The sequence below is a fragment of the Papio anubis genome, chromosome 2 (genome assembly GCF_008728515.1).
Source record: "Papio anubis isolate 15944 chromosome 2, Panubis1.0, whole genome shotgun sequence".
Classification (NCBI taxonomy): Eukaryota; Metazoa; Chordata; class Mammalia; order Primates; family Cercopithecidae; genus Papio; species Papio anubis.
The window spans coordinates 106,722,879-106,742,471 of record NC_044977.1 but is presented as its reverse complement, the minus strand read 5'-3'; the positions used below and the strand labels follow the sequence as shown (position 1 = coordinate 106,742,471).

The following is a 19,593-nucleotide window of genomic DNA, read 5'->3' as shown; positions in this document are numbered from 1 at the left end:
GAGCAACATACGAGACCCCATCTCTACAAAAAATTTAAAACATTGGTTGGGTATGGTGGCACATGTTTGTAATCCTAGCTACTCAGGAGGCTGAGGCAGAAAGACTGCTTGAGCCCAGAAATTCAAGGCTGCAGTGAGCCATGATCATGCCACTGCACTCCAGCCTGGGTAATGGAGCCAGACTCTGTGTCTAAAAAATACATAAATAAATGAATAATTTGTAAAATTATTAACTATAATTTCCATACTGTACTATCAAATATGAGAACATATTCTTTCTAACTGTATTTTTGTACCACTTAATCAGCTTCTCCTCCTCCCCCTCCCCCACCTTCAGTAAAGGTCTTTTGATGATCAGTTGTCTATTTTTGTTTATCTGAAAATATATTTATTTTACCCTTGTTCTTGAAATATAATTTTTCATCTGGGCATGATGGCTCATGCCTGTAATCCCAGCACTTCAGGAAGCCGAGGTGGGAGGATCGCTTGACCCAGGAGCTCAACACCAACCTGGGCAACATAGGGAGACCCTGCCTCTGTTAAAAAAGAAATAAATTTTTTTTTAATAATTTTTTTTTTTTGAGGTGGAGACTAGCTTTTTCACCCAGGCTGGAGTGCAGTGGCACCATCTTGGGTCACTGCAACCTCTACCTCCCGGATTCAAGTGATTCCCCTGCCTCAGCCTCCCAAGTAGGAGGGATTACAGGTGCATGTCACTGTACCTGTCTAATTTTTGTATTTTTGTATTTTTAGTAGAGACCGGGTTTCGCCATGTTGGCCAGGCTGGTCTCAAACTCTTGATCTCAGGTGATCCACCTGCCTCAGCCTCCGAGAGTGCTGGGATTACAGGCGTGAGCCGCCATGCCCAGTCTAAAAATAAATTAAAAAAAAAAAAAGATAATTTTTCTGGGAAGACAATTCTAGGTTGACACTACTTGATCTCAACACTTTGAAGGTGTTACGCCATTTTCTCCTGGCTTCCAGTTTTGCTGTAGTGAAGTCAATCTTATTTTTGGTCCCTTTTAGGTAATACTGTATATATTTTCTCTCTGGCTGTTTCTAATTTTCTGTTGTTGTTGTCTTTGGTGTTTTGCCACCAATAAGTGCCTCAGTGTTGCTACCCTGTGACCTACCAGACTAAGGGACTCCTTCCTGCCCAGGCACTGGGGAAACTGGCTATATCTCTTGATCAACTGTTTAGAAAAGAGTTTCCACAGCGGAACTCTTGGCATTTGGTGACCCTTATCTATGGTGACCATTCATTCGAGAGGGCCAGGAACTAAGCAACTTCCTTCAGCCCGGGAGGCAGGACTTTCAATTGCTATTTTTAGTAGAGCCGGGGTTTCACCATGTTGACCAGGGTGGTCTCGAACTCCTGACTTCAGGTGATCCACCTGCCTCGGCCTCCCAAAGTGCTGGGATTCCAGGCATGAGCCACTGCGGCCGGCCCTATCTTTCTTTGTACTGGGAACATCAATATATAATAAATGATTGTTGGCTAGGTGCAGATGCTCACACTGGCAATCCCAGTACTTTTGGAGGTTGAGGCAGAAGGATTGCTTAAGGAGTTTGAGACCAGCCTGAGCAACATAGCGAGACCCCATCCTCCCTCTGGATTCAAGCCCCTGATGTTTGGGCTGATCCATTCAGCCACACCTTTTTCTCCTGGCAATACTGTCTCAGGAACTTCATTGTCTCCCTCCATTCCAGCCCCATTCAGGAAGCTCAAGCTCTCTTCAAGAGGACTGGTCTGTGCATGTCTGGATCTCAGTGTAACCAGGTAAAATTTGTTTCCATAGGGCTTTTCTAGGCTCCATGAATATCATGCATGTGGCTGGCTCCCACTTCACAATCCTGGAACGCTCTGTATCAACAGGGATCCGAATAGTCTAACAATCGTTGGGAGGTTGGAGCGTAGCACAGCAATGACCTCTAGGGGGCGGTGTTGCCAAACTCCACAAGCCACTCCAGTCTCTCATCAGGCAGGGCCCAGCCAAAGTAGTGTATTTATTGTTAATGACTATTTTCATTTTTTCTCCCTTCTCTTCCCTGAGGATTTTGAGTAAAGTTTTGAAAAATCCCAACCTGTTTCAACTCAACTATGGATAAAACTTAAAGGACATCTTTTTCCCTCAAACCTCAGCCTAGAAGACAAAAAAAATTGTTATACCCTGGAGACTACGTGTATCTCTGGACGTGCTAACAAAAACAGGGAAGAACTCAGACCTTTTTTTTTTTTTGAGACAGAGTCACCCAGGCTGGAGTACAGTGGCATGGTATCAGCTCATTGCAACCTCCACCTCCCAGGTTCAAGAGATTCTCCTGCCTCAGCCTCCCAAGTAGCTGGAATTACAGGCGCACACCACCATGCTCGGCTAATTTTTTTTTTTTTTGTATTTTTTTTTTTAAGCAGAGATGGGGTTTTGCCATGTTGGCCAGGCTGGTCTCGAACTCCTGACCTCAGGTAATCCACCCACCTTGGCCTCCCAAAGTGCTGGGATTACAGGCGTGAGCCATGGGTCCAGTCCAGAACTGTATTTCTTCTGTCACTTTCTAACCTTGGACACAGACCTCAGCTATCCCGTATGATATTTAGAACTCTTAACTACTACTACTGCAGACCCAAAGTAACTAAAAAAATAAACGACACTCATAGCAGTGAACAAGCTCAGTCCACTAAGCAACAAGTGAGCTCAGTTGAAAAGCACAAAAGTCCCCAAGACTTACCCTCAAGGTGTTCCACCAGTTTAATGCTTCCTGTCACCAGAGCCCTGGCTCTTTAGCAGTGCCTAGAAAAGGCCAGCTCTTATATACGTATCAAGGGTACCCTGAAAGGGACATATCCTACCATTATTTTAATATATTTATGAGTAGAATTTTGGAAGGGGAAAAGTGCCACTTAAAGTTAGAAGAAAACAGGCCGGGTGCAGTGGCTCACGCCTATAATCCCACCACTTTGGGGGCCGAGGCGGGCGGACCACTTGAGGTTAGGAGTTTGAGACCAGCCTGGCCAACATGGTGAAACCCTGCCTCTACTAAAAATAGAAAAATTGGCCAGGCATGGTGGCACATGCCTGTAATCTCAGCTACTCGGGAGGCTGAGGGAGGAGAATCGCTTGAACCTGGGAGGCAGAGGTTGCAGTGAGCCGAGATCACACCATTGCACTCCAGCCTGGGCAACAGAACAAGACTCTGTCTCAAAAAAAAAGAAGAAAAAGAAAAATAGAAGTGTTACTAAGAATGTGAAGAAATTGAAACCTTTGTTCACTGTAGGTGGGAATGTAAAATGGTGCATCTGCTGTAAAAAATACATATATGGCAGCTGAGTGTGGTGACTCATGCCTGTAATCCTAGCACTACGGGAGGCTGAGGCAGGAGGATCGCTTGAGTCCAGGAGTTTGAGGCTACAGTGAGCCATGACTGCACCACTGCACTCCAACCTAGGCGAGAGAGCAAGACCCTGTCTCAAAAAATGGGGACCACGCACAGTGGCTCACGTTTGTAATCCCAGCACTTTGGGAAACCAAGGCAGGTGGATCACCTGAGGTCAGGAGTTTGAGACCACCGTGGCCAAAATGGTGAAACCGCCATCTGTACTAAAAATACAAAAATGAACTGGGCGTGGTGGTGTGCACATGTAATCCCAGCTTCTAGGGAAGCTGAGGCAGGAAAATTGCTTGAACCTGGGAGGTGGAGGTTGTAGTGAGCTGAGATCGCACCACTGCACTCCAGCATGGGTGACAGAGATTCCATCTCAAAAACAAACAAACAAAAAAAAAGAAAAACGAAAAAAAGTATGGCAATTCCTCAAAAAATTAAATGTAGAATTACCACATGATACAGCAGTTCCATTTATTTCAGTGAAAGCAGGGACTGGAACAGATATTTGTACAATCATGTTCATATTGGCATTATCCGCAATAGCAAAAGGTGGAAGCAACCAAAGTGTCCATTGACAGATAAAGGATAAATAAAATGTGGTATCTACAGTGGATTATCATTTAGCCCTTAAAAGGAAGGAAGTTCTGAAACATGCAACAATATAGATGAATCTTGAAGACATTATGCTAAGTGAAATAAGGCAGATACAAAAAAAATAAATACTATGTGAGTCCTCTTATATGAGGGACCTAGAGCAGTCAAATTCATAGAGACAGAAAGTGGCACTGTGGTTGCCAGGAGCTGGGCTGAGTGGGAAATGAGGATTGTGTTTAATGGGTACAGAGTATCAGTTTTACAAAATGAAAAGAGGTCTGCAGATGGATAGTGGTGATGGTAGCACAACAATGTGAACGTGAGTAACACTACAGAGTTGTATACTTAAAAATGGCTAACTTCAATCAATTTTCCATGCCAAGGTTAAAAAATTGTTAAGATGATAACTTTTATGTTCTGTTGTATTTTTACCATAATCTTTTAAAAAGAGCCTCAGCCTTGGGAGAGTCAGGAATTACTTTTGTTTGTCTACAGTTGATCACATACTCAGTTACTGACTAGCAACAACCAGTCATTCATTCAACAAATATTTAGTTAGCATCTGCCTTGTACCAGTTACTCTTCTAGACACCTGGGCTATAGTAGTGAATAAAATAAACAGAAAGCCTACAGAGCTTATATTCTAAACTGATTTCATATTCAAGACTCATTTTGAAATCTAAATTCAGAGAAAGAACGAGAACTAGCCTGGGCAACACAGAAAGACCCCATCTTTACAAAAACTACAAAACTTAGGTGTGGTGGCAGGTGCCTGTTGTCCCAGCTACTCTGGAGGCTGAGGAAGAAGGACTGCTTGAACCCAGGAGTTTGAGGCTGCAGTGAACTATGATTGTGCCACTGTATTCCAGCCTGGGCAACAGAGCACAACCCTGTTTCCAAGCAAAAAGAAAGAAAGAAAAGAAAAGAAAAAGAGGCTGGGTGTGGTACCTCACGTCTGTAATCCCAGCACTTTGAGAGGCCGAGGCAGGTGGATCACCTGAAGTCAGGAGTTTGAGACCAGCCTGGCCAACATGGCGAAACTCCATCTTTATTAAAAATACAAAAATTAGCCAGGTATGCTGGCGTGAGCCTGTAATCCCAGCTACTCAGGGGGGCCTGGGTAGGAAAATCACTTGAACCTCAGAGGCGGAGGTTGCAGTGAGCCAAGATCGCGCCATTGCACTCCAGCCTGGGTGACAGAGTGAGACTCTGTCTCAAAAAAAAAAAGAAAAGAAAAGAAAAGAAAAAGAACCAGAACTGGCAGTTGACCAAATATATGAAAAAAATGTTCAACCTCACTGAAATAGATAAATGCAAATTAAAAATACACTTATTTTCCTTTATAGATTGGTAGAAAGTCCAAACTATTGACAAAATACTCTGTTGGTGAGGCTATGGGGAAACAGGCACTCTCATACATTGCTGGTTTAAGTGCAAAATCACACATTGTCCAGGGAGAGCAATTAAGCAATATCTCTATGAGTTCCACCAGTGCCTCATCAGACTTGCCAGTGAGTTCAACAATGTACCCTCTGCCATGGGAATTACATCCAATTTGAACCAGTTACTCTAATTCAATAATAAAGTCTAAGAAATAAATGCAAATTTATAAAGACTATATGTAGAAATACGTTTATTGCGGCATTATGTGTAATCGTAGAAACTGCAAAAAAAATCTGCAATATTTCTCAAGAGAGAAATGGTTGGATAAACAATGGTATATTCATGCTATGGAATTTAATGGAATCATTGAAAATTGCTACGTTTGTCTACATTCCCTCATATGTTAAATAAAAATCAAGTTGCAGACAAAATGCATAACTATCAAAATAGCTACGTTACCTTCACAATGTGTCAATGCCTGTTCTAAGGGCTTTTCATATATTATTTCATTTAATTCTCACAAGAACCGTATGGGATAAGTATTATTATTATCCTGTTTCAAAGATGAAGTCCAGGCATAGAGAGGCTGAGTTGCCCAAAGTTACCCATCTAGGGTCTGGAAAGGAAGCCAGGCAGTCTGGCTCTAGCATACCAGCATATAACCATAATTATCTAAACATAATTCTGTGTTTGAATACATGTGGATATACATATATTATACTTGAATACATATGTATGGGTGTGTGTGTGTAGGCATACACTCTAGCTCTAGTTCGAGATATACAAATTTAGGGAGGAAATGAAACGAATACCCATCAAATTATTAAGAATGGTTATGACTCTACAGATTGGATAGGATGAAAGAAGTGGGGAAAGGAAATTTTACTTCTTTATGTAGTGTGTGTGTGAGAGATTATGTATATGTGGTTTCCAATATATTTCAAGTAAGTTTAAAAAAAAAAAAAAGTTTGAGAGAGTCTTCCTGAAACTCATCTATTAAAATCATATCCATATAGCTACCAGTCTACAGAATTTTAAGACCTGGATTTACCATAAGCACAAATGCTTTTCGGCAGCGGATTCACCACTTCCCAACTTCCCAAGGTTGCGGGAATCATTTAAAATAAATGCTGCAATCGGACCTACCTTCCATACCCTGCCCCCCCAGAGTGTGTGTGTGTCCTATTTAATTCCTCCCCCCGACCCCCATTTCTACCTCTGGATTTGTAAGACAGTTGAACATTCCTTTTCTACAACGTGCATTCATTTAATTGAAAACTTTTACTTAATTGCCTTCAGCCTTTCCTTTTCCAGGATAAATCAAACGGTTTTCGTTCAGCACCCTAACCAGGGAAGAAATGACAGACTCCTCGGTTCCACCAGGCGAGCGCCGGGACACGACGGGTCAAGTCGGAATCGCCACGTGGAAACAACGCTCAGCATCGCAAACTCCAAGTCCAGACGTGCAACGCGGGGCGGGATGGGAAGTTTGCAGGAACTGCAGAAGCCTGTGGCGTGGAACCTGGACAGGTCCCGTGCAGAAAGGGCGCGATGCTTTACAGAAAAGCTTCTTGCCTCCCAAATGACGCCCAGGCTTCCTGCCTTGTTCCACCGCTTTCCCACGGCCCCGCCCCTCTGCAGGGTTGGTTTATTCCCCGCAGCCCCCGCATCTTTCCCCGAAGAGAGAAAGGTGCTGCTGCGCCTTTTCAAGCCTTGGACCTTTACGCCCGCACTTTCCTCTGCCCAGAAAGCTTACTGCTTAATGCCAGTACAACTTACTGGTGTGCCTGGATCCACCCCTGTCTCCACTCTGCTTAAGACAGAGGAGGATGATAGGCTGGAAGAATGAATAGATGACATTAAATAGTCATTGTTATCCCCACATAACTTGGCAGCAAGATTGTGGAACTCTGCAGTCTGACAGATCGGGTTCCAATACCAGTTCTTCCACTTACTAGATGGGTAAACTTCCTTCATCCTTCTGAGAGTTCAAGAAATGTTTGCTGAACGAATGAATAAGATGTTTTGCGGAGATATGTGACGAATTAAATGAGATAATGCTTGTATCGTGCCTAGCCCAAAATCAGCGCTCAATGGAATTACTAGTCTCCCTACTATATGCCACCTTCTCTATGCAGGTTCTGAGTTCCTCGCAGCGGGGGGACATCTGGCTTGGTTCCATCTCCCCAAGGCGCTGGGTTCCCAGAAGTTTCTAGAATGAATACGGAGGGCTACATATTTCACATGCGCGGGGCGGGGAAACTGCTGGACGATTACAGGTTCCGGATGGAGCTGGCCCCTTCGTGGCGACCACAAATCCTATCACGCTGCAAGAATCTCGACTTGTTCACAGACAAATGAAGGCCGACGATACTTGCCGACCGAGTCTGACGTCTATGGGACCCCACCCCTACCCTGCGCCTCCAGGGGCCGGGACAACCGCGACCCGTCCCCACTCCTCGCGCCTCCGGGATCAACCTCAGAACTCTGTGGGCGCCCGCAGAAGACGCATGCGCACTGCTCCCTCCTCGTCTCCTCCTTCCCTTCGTTAATTAGTTCATTGCATTTCAAGCGCTGGATCCTTTTTGTCCCTTATTGCGTGCGGTGTCAGCTTCCTTGCGGAAGTGGTGGCCGTGAGAGAAGAAGATGGCGGCCCCTGTAGTGGCGCCGCCTGGTGTGGTGGTTAGTCGGGCCAACAAGCGCAGCGGCGCGGGGCCGGGAGGCAGCGGTGGCGGGGGAGCCAGAGGGGCGGAGGAGGAACCGCCGCCGCCCCTACAAGCAGTTCTGGTGGCCGATAGCTTCGATCGCCGCTTCTTCCCCATCTCCAAGGACCAGCCTCGGGTGAGCGCAGCGCACGCGAGCAGCCAGAGGGCAGGAAGTGTGGCAGGGCTGGAGCAAGTTCTCCTTTCGGCTAACTACTACGGCAAGCCTTTGAAGGACTTGTGTAAATACTGTTATCCTAAAACCGAATTTACGTGGTTAGGAAGGAGGCAGAGGTACTGTCTTAAACCCTGATGACTGCTGACCAAGTTAGTGGCCGGCAGATTTGGGCATTCGTAATGCTGTACGCCTCGGGTTTGAAAGGAATGAAGAGAGCTAAATGTAGAAACAGCGCTTGAGAGAATTCTTCACGCGGGGATTCAGTGCCCCTAGAAGAGGCTGCGCCGCTTTTAACCTTGCAGATGACGGATGCTTAGGTGAAAAGAAACGACCTTTTGCCTCTGAAAGGGCGGTAATATGCCTTAAAAAGAAGAGGCTAGATCTCGGTCAGTGTACTTTTTTTTTCCCCTCCAGGTTCTAATGATACCCGGTGCTATCTGTCGAAAGGACAAAATGGGTTTAGTGGTTGATTGCCATCAGCTCCCGAGTTGTCTAGACAATGGAGTATTGAACTCAGCTGGGTCATTCAGCAGCCCTCAGTTCAGAGAGAGGGAACTGCATGGGATTTAAGAAAATCCTCTCTAATTCTTTCGAAAAAGCCTAATGGCTGTTCATTTTTGAAAAGTGACGGGAGATAGCTAACCTCTGACACTTAGAAAGGGATCAAGGAAGGAAATCTTATGGGGAAGAAGGCCTTAGCAATGCTTAAATTTATGGAAATATGATTGATTTCCAGTATTATCCTTTGCCAGCGGTGAACTGCCATTCTGTCACAGCTCTGTGTCTGATACAAGGCACACAGATTCTGTACTTACCATCCCCAAATTGCAACGTTTCAGACTCAGGCTTAGAGCATGACGTGAACATCAAAGGCAGGAACCTGTTTACCTTTGAATTGCAAAGATACAGCAAAATTACACCATTTGGAAATATTAATAGAGGAGTGAAAATTGTTGCAGTGGGGTATGCAAAGGGATTCGAGACCTCAATTTTTTTTCATCTTCTATCCTTCAGGTCCTCTTGCCCCTGGCCAATGTGGCATTAATTGACTATACTCTGGAATTCCTGACTGCCACAGGTGTACAGGAAACATTTGTCTTTTGTTGCTGGAAAGCTGCTCAAATCAAAGAACATTTACTGTAAGGCCCTGCAACTTTTCTTCTTTTCTTTCCATGTTTCGCCATCTTTTTCTAGTTTCTTCAGGATGAATGTAACTAAGGGGAAATGTGAGAAGGGAAAAATGTGTCTACTTAGAGGTCATTGTAAGTTCTAAGGGTATTTTTTACACTTATCAGGAGGTGAGCAGCTGAAACTTTGTATCTGTCTGTCTTGGGTTTTCTGTGACAAAGATTAAAGAATAAACTTGGGTTTTTTCTGAATCTCATTATAAAGTTTGGTCCCAGTGGACTTTACTTTTATGTAATGGCTTCAGTATGGAAGTTACAACGATAACATCTTTGTTTTCCCACTGAGTTTCTAAATCTTGTTTGTTCTCACCTTCAAGGATATAAATGAGTTCCTTGTCATCTTTGTATTCCCACTGCCTAACTCAGTCCCAAGCATGTAGTGAGCACTTACATGTTTTTTGAAATCTTGAAAACTAGGGAATCGCATCACTTATGGAAGTCCAGGAAATAAAGACTAGGACATTAGCATGGTCTCCATCAGACAGTTGCTAAATGTTATATGGATTGCAGAAGGGGAAAGCTGACATGAGGTGTGTTCCCAGGGTACTTTGTGTACCCTAGGCTTCAGCAGGATTTTGAGTTCAAATTGATGTTTAGGGACAAGGGGTCAAGGTATGGAGGGGAAATAACCATGTTTCCTAACCCATAAAACAAGACTGGTGACACAGGATGCTGAAAGCATTCATTGTAGTTCATGATTCTCTTTGAAGTTGAAGACGCTGGCAAGAACCCAAAAAAGCCATTGAGAAGGACTGTGAATGCTGAATGGGGGTGAAAAATGGGGAAGGCTCAAATGATATTTATGCTTGATATATTCATTCCCCTCACCCTCCCTTCCTTTAGGAAGTCCAAGTGGTGCCGCCCTACATCTCTCAATGTGGTTCGAATAATTACATCAGAGCTCTATCGATCACTGGGAGATGTCCTCCGTGATGTTGATGCCAAGGCCTTGGTGCGCTCTGACTTCCTTCTGGTGTATGGGGATGTCATCTCAAACATCAATATCACCAGAGCCCTTGAGGAACACAGGTCAGGATGGGAAAATGACAGGAACAAGGGTTAAAGACCAGCAGAGCCCTGAGACTGCTTTTTGCAGTTCTCTCCCTCCTGTCCTTTATAGGTTGAGACGGAAGCTAGAAAAAAATGTTTCGGTGATGACGATGATCTTCAAGGAGTCATCCCCCAGCCACCCAACTCGTTGCCACGAAGAAAATGTGGTAGTGGCTGTGGATAATGCCACAAACAGGGTTCTCCATTTTCAGAAGACCCAGGGTCTCCGGCGTTTTTCGTTTCCTCTGGTGTGTGGATATCTGGGGTCCTTAGAAGTGGGGAAGTGACAGGCTTCAGTGGGAGAAACGAATTAAAGTCCTTGTAACTTCTCCCGACAGAGCCTGTTTCAGGGCAGTAGTGATGGAGTGGAGGTTCGATATGATTTACTGGATTGTCATATCAGCATCTGTTCTCCTCAGGTGAGCTCTTTAGGGCTGGGGCTACACACCCAAAGAGTAGAACTCTGTATGTCTGTTATTGCACCCTTAGAAGGCCAGGGTATATTTCTTCTCCCTCTTTATTTTCATTATTTTTATTTTTATTTTTTGAGACAGAGTCTCATTCTGTTGTCCAGGCTGGAGTGCAGTGGTGTGATCCCAGCTCACTGCAAACTCTGCCTCCTAGGTCGAAGTGATTCTCCTGCCTCAGCCTCTTGAGTAGCTGGGATTACAGGCACACACTACCATGCCTGGCTAATTTTATATTTTTAATAGAGATGGGGTTTCACCATTTTGTCCAGGCTGGTCTTGGCCTCCCAAAGTGCTGGGATCACAGGCATGAGCCACCACACCTGGCCTTATTTTCATTTTTATTTATATATGTTTTGAGACAGGGTCTCACTCTGTGGCCCAGGCTGGAGCATAGTGGCACTATGATGGCTCACTGCAGCCTCAACCTGCTGGGTTCGGGTGAACCTCCTGCCTCAGCCTCCTGAGTAGCTGGAACCACAGGCATGCACTACCACTGATTTTTGTATTTTTTTGTAGAGACTGGGTTTTGCCCTGTCCAGCCTGGTCATGAACTCCTGAGCTCAAGCAATCTGACCACCTCGACTTTCCAAAATGCTGGAATTACAGGCATGAGCCACTATGGTTTTTGTTGTTGTTGTTTTGAGACGGAGTCTCACTCTGTCGCCTAGGCTGGAGTGCACTGGCAAAATCTCAGCTCACTGCAGCCTCCGCCTCCCGGGTTCTAGTGATTCTCCTGCCTCACCCTTTCAAGTAGCTGGGACTACAGGTATGCGCCACCATACCCGGCTATTTTTTGTATTTCTTAGTAGAGATGGGGTTTCACCATATTGGCCAGGCTGGTCTCTAACTCCTGACCTCAGGTGATCCTCCCGCCTTGGTCTCCCAAAGTGCTGCAATTACAGGCGTGAGCCACTGCACCCAGACTTTTTTTTTTTTTTTTTTTTTTTTGAGACAGAGTTTCGCTCTTGTTGCCCAGGCTGGATGCAATGGTGCGATCTCAGCTCATCGCAACCTCTGCCTCCTAGATTCAAGCAATTCTCCTGCCTCAGCCTCCCAAGTAGCTAGGATTACAGGCATGTGCCACTACGCCCAGCTAATTTTTGTTTTGTTTTTTTTTTGTTTTGTTTTGTTTTGTTTTTTTTTTTTGAGACGGAGTCTCACTCTGTTGCCCAGGCTGGAGTGCAGTGGCCGGATCTCAGCTCACTGCAAGCTCCGCCTCCCGGGTTTACGCCATTCTCCTGCCTCAGCCTCCCGAGTAGCTGGGACTACAGGCGCCTGCCACCTCACCCAGCTAGTTTTTTGTATTTTTTAGTAGAGACGGGGTTTCACTGTGTTAGTCAGGATGGTCTCGATCTCCTGACCTCGTGATCCGCCCATCTTGGCCTCCCAAAGTGCTGGGATTACAGGTTTGAGCCACCGCGCCCGGCCTAATTTTTGTATTTTTAGTAGAGATAAGGTTTTACCATGTTGGTCAGGCTGGTCTCGAACTCCCGACCTCAGGTGATCTGCCTGCCTCAGCCTCCCAAAGTGCTGGGATTACAGGCATGAGCCACTGCAGCCAGGTTTTTTTTCTTTTTTAGAATCTGTTGTAAAGCAAATATCTTGTCTCCAGTATCCCACTGGGAGTCTCTTTGGAATTCTGGTCCATGTCCAGCTGTCATAGGGTTTGCTAGGTCTCTGGGGGTTTATCTGTGCTCCTAGAGAATAGTACTTAATCCTGGCCGAGCACGGTGGCCAAGGTGAGTGGATCATGAGGTCAGGAGTTCGAGACCAGCTTGACCAACACAGTGAAACCCCATCTCTACTAAAAAAAAAAAAAAAAAATACAAAAATTAGCTGGGCGTGGTGATGGGCACTTGTAATCCCAGCTACTTGGGAGGTTGAGGCACAAGAATCACTTGAACCCAGGAAGCGGAGGTTGCAGTGAGCCGAGATCATGCAGCTGCACTTCAGCCTGGGCAACAGAGCTAGACTCGTCTCCAAAAAAAAAAAAAAAAAAAAGAATAGTACTTAATTCTAGCCCGCTCCGCTTCCCTTCCACAGGTGGCGCAACTCTTTACAGACAACTTTGACTACCAAACTCGAGATGACTTTGTGCGAGGTCTCTTAGTGAATGAGGAGGTGAGAAAAGTCTTCCAATGCCTCTTTAGGAGAGAGGAGAAGTCTATGATTGTATCTCATGCTGGTAACTTTTGATCCCTTTTTGTGTTTTATTGAGGCTTAGGAGGGAGGAAAAGCCGGGGGCAGGAGGAACAGTACACAAAGAAGAGTCTTTGTGGCAGTGAGAGGCAGAGGGGAACTTACAAGGATTAGAAAATTTGTACTTTGGGGCATTCTTCCTGTCTTTCTTGCTTAGGTGACCTCCCTTTCCTTCTCATTCAGATTCTAGGGAACCAGATCCACATGCACGTAACAGCTAAGGAATATGGTGCCCGTGTCTCCAACCTACACATGTACTCAGCTGTCTGTGCTGACGTCATCCGCCGATGGGTCTACCCTCTCACCCCAGAGGCGAACTTCACTGACAGCACCACCCAGAGCTGCACTCATTCCCGGCACAATATCTACCGAGGGCCTGAGGTCAGCCTGGGCCATGGCAGCATCCTAGAGGAAAATGTGCTCCTAGGCTCTGGCACTGTCATTGGCAGCAATTGCTTTATCACCAACAGTGTCATTGGCCCTGGCTGCCGCATTGGTGAGCACAGGTGGGGAATCAAGCCAACCATCCTAGGAACAGAAACCTGGGAGGTGCATGTCTCCAGAAACACAAGGGATGGCTACACAAGGGACAGTCCCTAGGAATAAGGAACTAGAGTGGCTACCTCAGGAAAGGAGGAAACAGGGATTTGAAAACAGTGATACCTTAATTTGTGGCCTGTGAGCCTCTCATTGGATGACTCTTCACATTCCAGGGTACCCTATAGTCACATTCAGGAGCAAGCAGATAATTAACATGCAGTAACAACATCTATTTAGCACATTACAGTTTACAAAGGGCTTTTATATACATTGTTTCATTAATCCTCATAATTTACAAATAAACAGGCTCAACAAGATTTTCTTGCCCAAGGTCATTGGCAATAATGGTGGGACCTGAATCTGGGTTTTCTGATTGTAAGTCCAGTGTTCTTTTTAGTCTACCATAACTGCCTGGTTGGCCTCTTGGTAACTCATTTTGGTTGCAGTAATGTGATGCTTCTAATAGTACTTCCCCTTTCCAAGAACAACAGTAAGGCTCAGATTCTAGGGGCTGAGTGTGGTGGCTCATGCTTATAATCCCAGCCATGGTGGGAAGATCGCTTGAGCCCAGGAGTTGAAGACCAGCCTGGGCAACATGGTGACACCCCTTCTCTGCAAATGATACAAAAATTAGCCAGGCGTGATGGCACGTGCCTGTAGTCTCAGCTATCCGGGAGGCTGAGGCAGGAGGATTACCTGAGCCCAGAGGTGGAGGGTGCAGTGAGTTATGATCATACTACTGCACTCCAACCTGGGTGACAGAGTGAGACCATGTCTCAAAAGAAAAAAAAGACTTGGATTCTAAAATGTACCAGAAGAGGTGGAATTATTTGGTTCTGCTTGTAGACATAGATATGATTCTAATAAGGTTTTTTAGTTCAGAGGGTCCCCAGAAATCATGAAGGTTCTCGGGTTCTTAAGCGCTGTATATAGTCTATAACTTGTAAACTTGGTGAAGTATCTTCTCTTCTCAGGCTTGGGCTTAGCGGGTGAGTGGGTGTTTCTGGTGACTTGTGGGATGGGGAATGAGAGTTAGGTGGGAGCTGTGCTGGTGTCAGTCAGCCCTGTCCTCTATGAAGGGCTCTGCTCTGCGGTTGGTACCCTTAGTGACCCAGAGGCCTTCCCATCCTGAGCCAGGTGATAACGTGGTGCTGGACCAGACCTACCTGTGGCAGGGTGTTCGAGTGGCTGCTGGAGCACATATCCATCAGTCTCTGCTTTGTGACAATGCTGAGGTCAAGGAACGAGTGACACTGAAACCACGCTGTGTCCTCACTTCCCAGGTAAGACCTGATGTGTACTGTGCACGGGCCCCAAATTGAGTGGCAGTCACATTGAGCCAGAAGGGACATTATTTCCACCCATAATCCTGTCTGAGTGGAGAGAACAAATCCGGTGGTTTCATTTACCATCTAGGCTTAGTTTAAAAAAAAAGAAAAAAGTTGCTCTCATTATCAGGATGCACTTTTCCTCCACACACTAATGGTTCTGTGGTTTTTTTCCCCTAGGTGGTCGTGGGCCCAAATATCATGCTGCCTGAGGGCTCGGTAATCTCTTTGCACCCTCCAGATGCAGAGGAAGATGAAGATGATGGGGAGTTCAGTGATGATTCTGAGACTGACCAAGAAAAGGAGAAAGTGAAGATGAAAGGTGTGAGATTCGACAGGTGTGGGGCATCTGTGTGTCTCGCTGCCTCATAGAAGAACCAGTGTTTCCTCCTGGAGGGATTAGTGTTTCCTCTGGGCCCTCTATAGATCATTGCCTTTTCCAGGTTACAATCCAGCAGAAGTAGGAGTTGCTGGCAAGGGCTACCTCTGGAAAGCTGCAGGCATGAACATGGAGGAGGAGGAGGAACTGCAGCAGAATCTGTGGGGTGAGCTAGGCCTGATGCCTGCCCTCCTACTGAATCGGAATATTTTGAAGGATAATGAATACTTCAGAGTCGCATTACTTATTCACTCCTTTATTTATGCAGACAGGGCAGGTATATTGCTCTCTGTCGATGGCTCTTTTTTTTTCTTTTTCTTCACCCATTATGGCTTCTCAGGACTCAAGATCAACATGGAAGAAGAGAGTGAAAGTGAAAGTGAGCAAAGTATGGATTCTGAGGAGCCGGACAGCCGGGGAGGCTCCCCTCAGATGGATGACATCAAAGGTGAGTGGTCAGGGGAGAAATGCGCTGGACCGGTTTATTCTCTGCCTGGATCAACTAGCCAGAGGCTTGTGTTCCTCAGAAAGGGTTTGGTATCAAGTCAAGACTGGATGACTTAGGGCATTTTGGAATGATGTTGGCCCATGAACTTACTCTTGCTTTGATTCCAGTGTTCCAGAATGAAGTTCTAGGAACACTACAGCGGGGCAAAGAGGAGAACATTTCTTGTGACAATCTCGTCCTGGAAATCAATTCTCTCAAGTAAGAGCAGCCCCTCCCTGTTCTCCTCGGGGTGATCCCGGGAAAGTAGAGGCTTTCTCATAAGCGTTTCTTCTCCAAATAGGAATGTATTCCTTGGAAATCTCAAATGGAAAGACCAGTAGTATTTGGAGCAAGGAGAGCACTATTAAGTTCTAGCCTCAGCATGGACTTTCTCCTTCCTAAACCCTCCCCTTCCATATTCCATCCAAATTCCTCTTCAATGTCTGTCAGTGTCATAGTTCTAAGCCTGCTGAAAGGCCAGTGAAGGCCCTGGTGTCACCCCAGTCTCCCCACAGGTATGCCTATAACATAAGTCTAAAGGAGGTGATGCAGGTACTGAGCCACGTGGTCCTGGAGTTCCCCCTGCAACAGATGGATTCCCCGCTTGACTCAAGCCGCTACTGTGCCCTGCTGCTTCCTGTGAGCAAAAATCGGAGCTGAGTACAAGGGATTGGGTAGAGGCAGATACACATCCTTGCTGTACTTGACTTTAAAGGAAATCAGGAGTAGACTAGCCTGTTATATTGGGTATATGACTTCTGGTTCCTTTCTCCTTGCCTCTGGAAGCTGGTTGGGCTCTAGAGCAGCCTTGGCTGGTTCAGAGGGGTCAGGTTGAGTTCAATACTGACTGGCCTTTGAGACTCCAGGATTCATACCATCCTAGGCCCCCAAAGGTATACTCGGAATGGACCTGGACATTCAGACTCTATGGCAGCGATTTGACCCAACACAAGATCAGCCTCTGGGGTGGGAATAGGTATTTTGAGGCAGGCAGCCTATAGCATCTGATCCCCTTTCACCTTCCCTAAGGAATCTGTTTTTCCCAAACCCTGTCAACAACTCCCAAGTCCCTCCGACATAATTCCACAGAACCTGTATCATCTCCCTCTTGTCCACCCATGTCATCAATATGGATTTGCTTGGATGTCCAGGTACAGGTGAATGCTCAGGAATATATTGCAGCTCCCTTCTTTCTTCCATAGCTGCTCAAGGCCTGGAGCCCTGTTTTTAGGAACTACATAAAGCGTGCAGCCGACCACTTGGAAGCGTTAGCAGCCATTGAGGACTTCTTCCTAGAGCATGAAGCTCTTGGTATTTCCATGGCCAAGGTGAATATGACCTCAAGCCCCATTCTTCTGCACTTGCTTTCAAATGAGGGTTTGTGACCACTGTGGGAGACATAAAATAGAAGCTAATGTGAATCCAGTATAGACCATCCACTCCCCCAATATCATGCTTATTGCTAGAATAGTACAGCTTGGAGCCGGGCTAGTAAGGTAGCCATCTGGGAGGTGGTCTGGAAATGTGCAAAGCTCTCCCCAGCAATAGTTCCAGAAGTTAGACCTGCCCCAGGAGCAGAGTGAACAGCTCACTCTTGTCCATTTTGGAGGAGGCTACTCAGTGTGTAGAGGGATCTGAGGGCCTGGTAGAGTATCCTGCTGGATTCTCCAAGGCCCCTGAGGTTCCCTTTATTGGCCTTTTGCAGGTACTGATGGCTTTCTACCAGCTGGAGATCCTGGCTGAGGAAACAATTCTGAGCTGGTTCAGCCAAAGAGATACAACTGACAAGGGCCGGCAGTTGCGCAAGAATCAACAGGTGCGTCAGGCTGCCCTCCTCTCGTCAAGATGGTTATCTCATTCCCAGGTCCTGGCCCCTAGACTCTAGGGTGGTTGGTTTCTGGGGCTCTGGTTGTTAAAAGCTGTTTATATGCCGAGGGGAGCAGGAGAGTTATGTGCACCTCCCCCAGCTGATCTCTCCTTTGCTTCCTTACAGCTGCAGAGGTTCATCCAGTGGCTAAAAGAGGCAGAAGAGGAGTCATCTGAAGATGACTGAGGTCACACTGCCTGCCCCTGTGGGTGTGATTGAGTACCCTCCTGGCTCCTGGGCTGGGACAAGTAAGGAACTAGCTGCAGAGGGATGAATGACCACCATCCAGGCTGAGACTGAAAGGAGCAGAGGCTGGAACTACAGTATTCTCTCCCCTGCTAGCAACCATGTGCCTCCCATCCTGACTGTGGAATTGGGATGTGGGAAGTGGGGCTGGAACAAAGCTTCTGCCTAGGGAGGAGCTAAGCAGGCCCTGCAGTTGGAGGAAGGCCAGAGGAACAGCTTTGTGCTCCGGCTTTCCCTCAGGGAACAGCAGAGAGCAGCTGGCTCTCTCTGCTGCTTGTATATGTTAATATTAAAAGAGAAAGCGGTGTATTTGGTTTGTCTCCATCCCTGACTAATCAGCCAGTGAAGTATGTGACCAGAGTCACATGGTAGCCTTTCCTTAACACCTGGGGGAGAGGGAGGACAGAGGTTTCCAGCCACTAGGTGGTACTGTGGTACCTTGCTAATTAACCTTTCCCATGGTTCATGGGTAGCAGAGGGCCGAGGTTCTTTTCCATCCTCTGGGGACCAACTTGTGATCCTGGGGTGGTGTGCCTAAGCCCATTTCCATAGAGTCCCATTTTGAACACTTTTTTGCCAGAGGGTTATATTGCCAACCATAAGTAAAGCCCATTAGACATGTCAGTTCCTCTCACATACCTTTTCCAGTTGATCTGGTACTCGTTCTGTCAGGAAGGTGGGCCACTCTTCATCTTAAAAATAAGGAAATCAGGCCGGGCGCGGTGGCTCAAGCCTGTAATCCCAGCACTTTGGGAGGCCGAGACAGGCGGATCACGAGGTCAGGCGATCAAGACCATCCTAATATGGTGAAACCGTCTCTACTAAAAAATACAAAAAAAAAACTAGCCGGGCAAGGTGGCGGGCGCCTGTAGTCCCAGCTACTCGGGAGGCTGAGGCAGGAGTATGGCGTAAACCTGGGAGGCGGAGCTTGCAGTGAGCTGAGATTCAGCCACTGCACTCCAGCCCCGGCGACAGAGCAAGACTCCGTCTCAAAAAAAAAATAAATCAGCTCAAGGTCACATGACTCTTGAGGGATAAAGCTAAGGACTTGACCCTCAGAATCCAGAACTCTGTACTTCAGCATATTGTGTTTCAGTGAAGGGGAAATTGGCCCCACAGACAAATATAACCCAGAGCCAGTAATGGAAGTCCCAAGAACACAGGAAGGCCCTGTGAAGGGTGCTTTCCCTTGAGAGTGTTTACTATGTGACAGGCAAATAGTTTTCACATATTGTTTCATTAACCCACACATGAGCCCTATGAAGTCTTATCCCCATTTTCATATAAGGTGCCTGAAGCTCACAGAGCTTCCCTAACTAGTAACTGGTAGAGCCAGGTTTGATATTGGATTCTTGACCTGGAGCTTGTCACTTTGCTGTATTGCTTTAACTTCAACCAAAAGAGACATGCCTTTCTGTCTTTTCAAGTTCCTTGTCTTCATATAGAGTGAGTCAATAATTTTGGCCAGGGCCAGTGGCTCACGCCTGTAATCCCAGCACCTTGGGAGGCCGAGGAAGGTGGATCACCTGAGGTCGAGAGTTCGAGACCAACATGGTGAAACCCCATCTCTACAAAAATACAAAAATTAACTGGGCGTTGTGG

General features: G+C 46.3%; 1 protein-coding gene across 6 annotated transcripts; it reads left to right on the top strand.

Annotated features, from left to right (window-relative positions):
- Nucleotides 1-7,043: 7,043 nt before the first annotated feature.
- Nucleotides 7,044-18,300, top strand: EIF2B5 (eukaryotic translation initiation factor 2B subunit epsilon). Of its 6 annotated transcripts, none has more exons than XM_003894754.5 (16): nucleotides 7,044-8,199; nucleotides 9,253-9,377; nucleotides 10,269-10,454; nucleotides 10,546-10,723; nucleotides 10,814-10,894; nucleotides 12,989-13,066; nucleotides 13,328-13,640; nucleotides 14,822-14,967; nucleotides 15,193-15,334; nucleotides 15,456-15,557; nucleotides 15,732-15,839; nucleotides 16,007-16,097; nucleotides 16,394-16,517; nucleotides 17,081-17,206; nucleotides 17,584-17,694; nucleotides 17,872-18,300. In XM_003894754.5, the coding sequence occupies exons 1-16, from the start codon at nucleotides 8,005-8,007 to the stop codon at nucleotides 17,929-17,931; spliced, it is 2,166 nt and encodes a 721-aa protein (XP_003894803.2). In that variant the 5' UTR covers nucleotides 7,044-8,004; the 3' UTR covers nucleotides 17,932-18,300. The 6 variants fall into 6 exon arrangements, with proteins under 6 accessions (XP_003894803.2, XP_031519386.1, XP_021790297.2 ...); XM_031663526.1 differs by having other exon boundaries at nucleotides 14,792-14,967; XM_021934605.2 differs by having other exon boundaries at nucleotides 15,456-15,839.
- The last annotated feature ends 1,293 nt before the right edge of the window (nucleotides 18,301-19,593 follow it).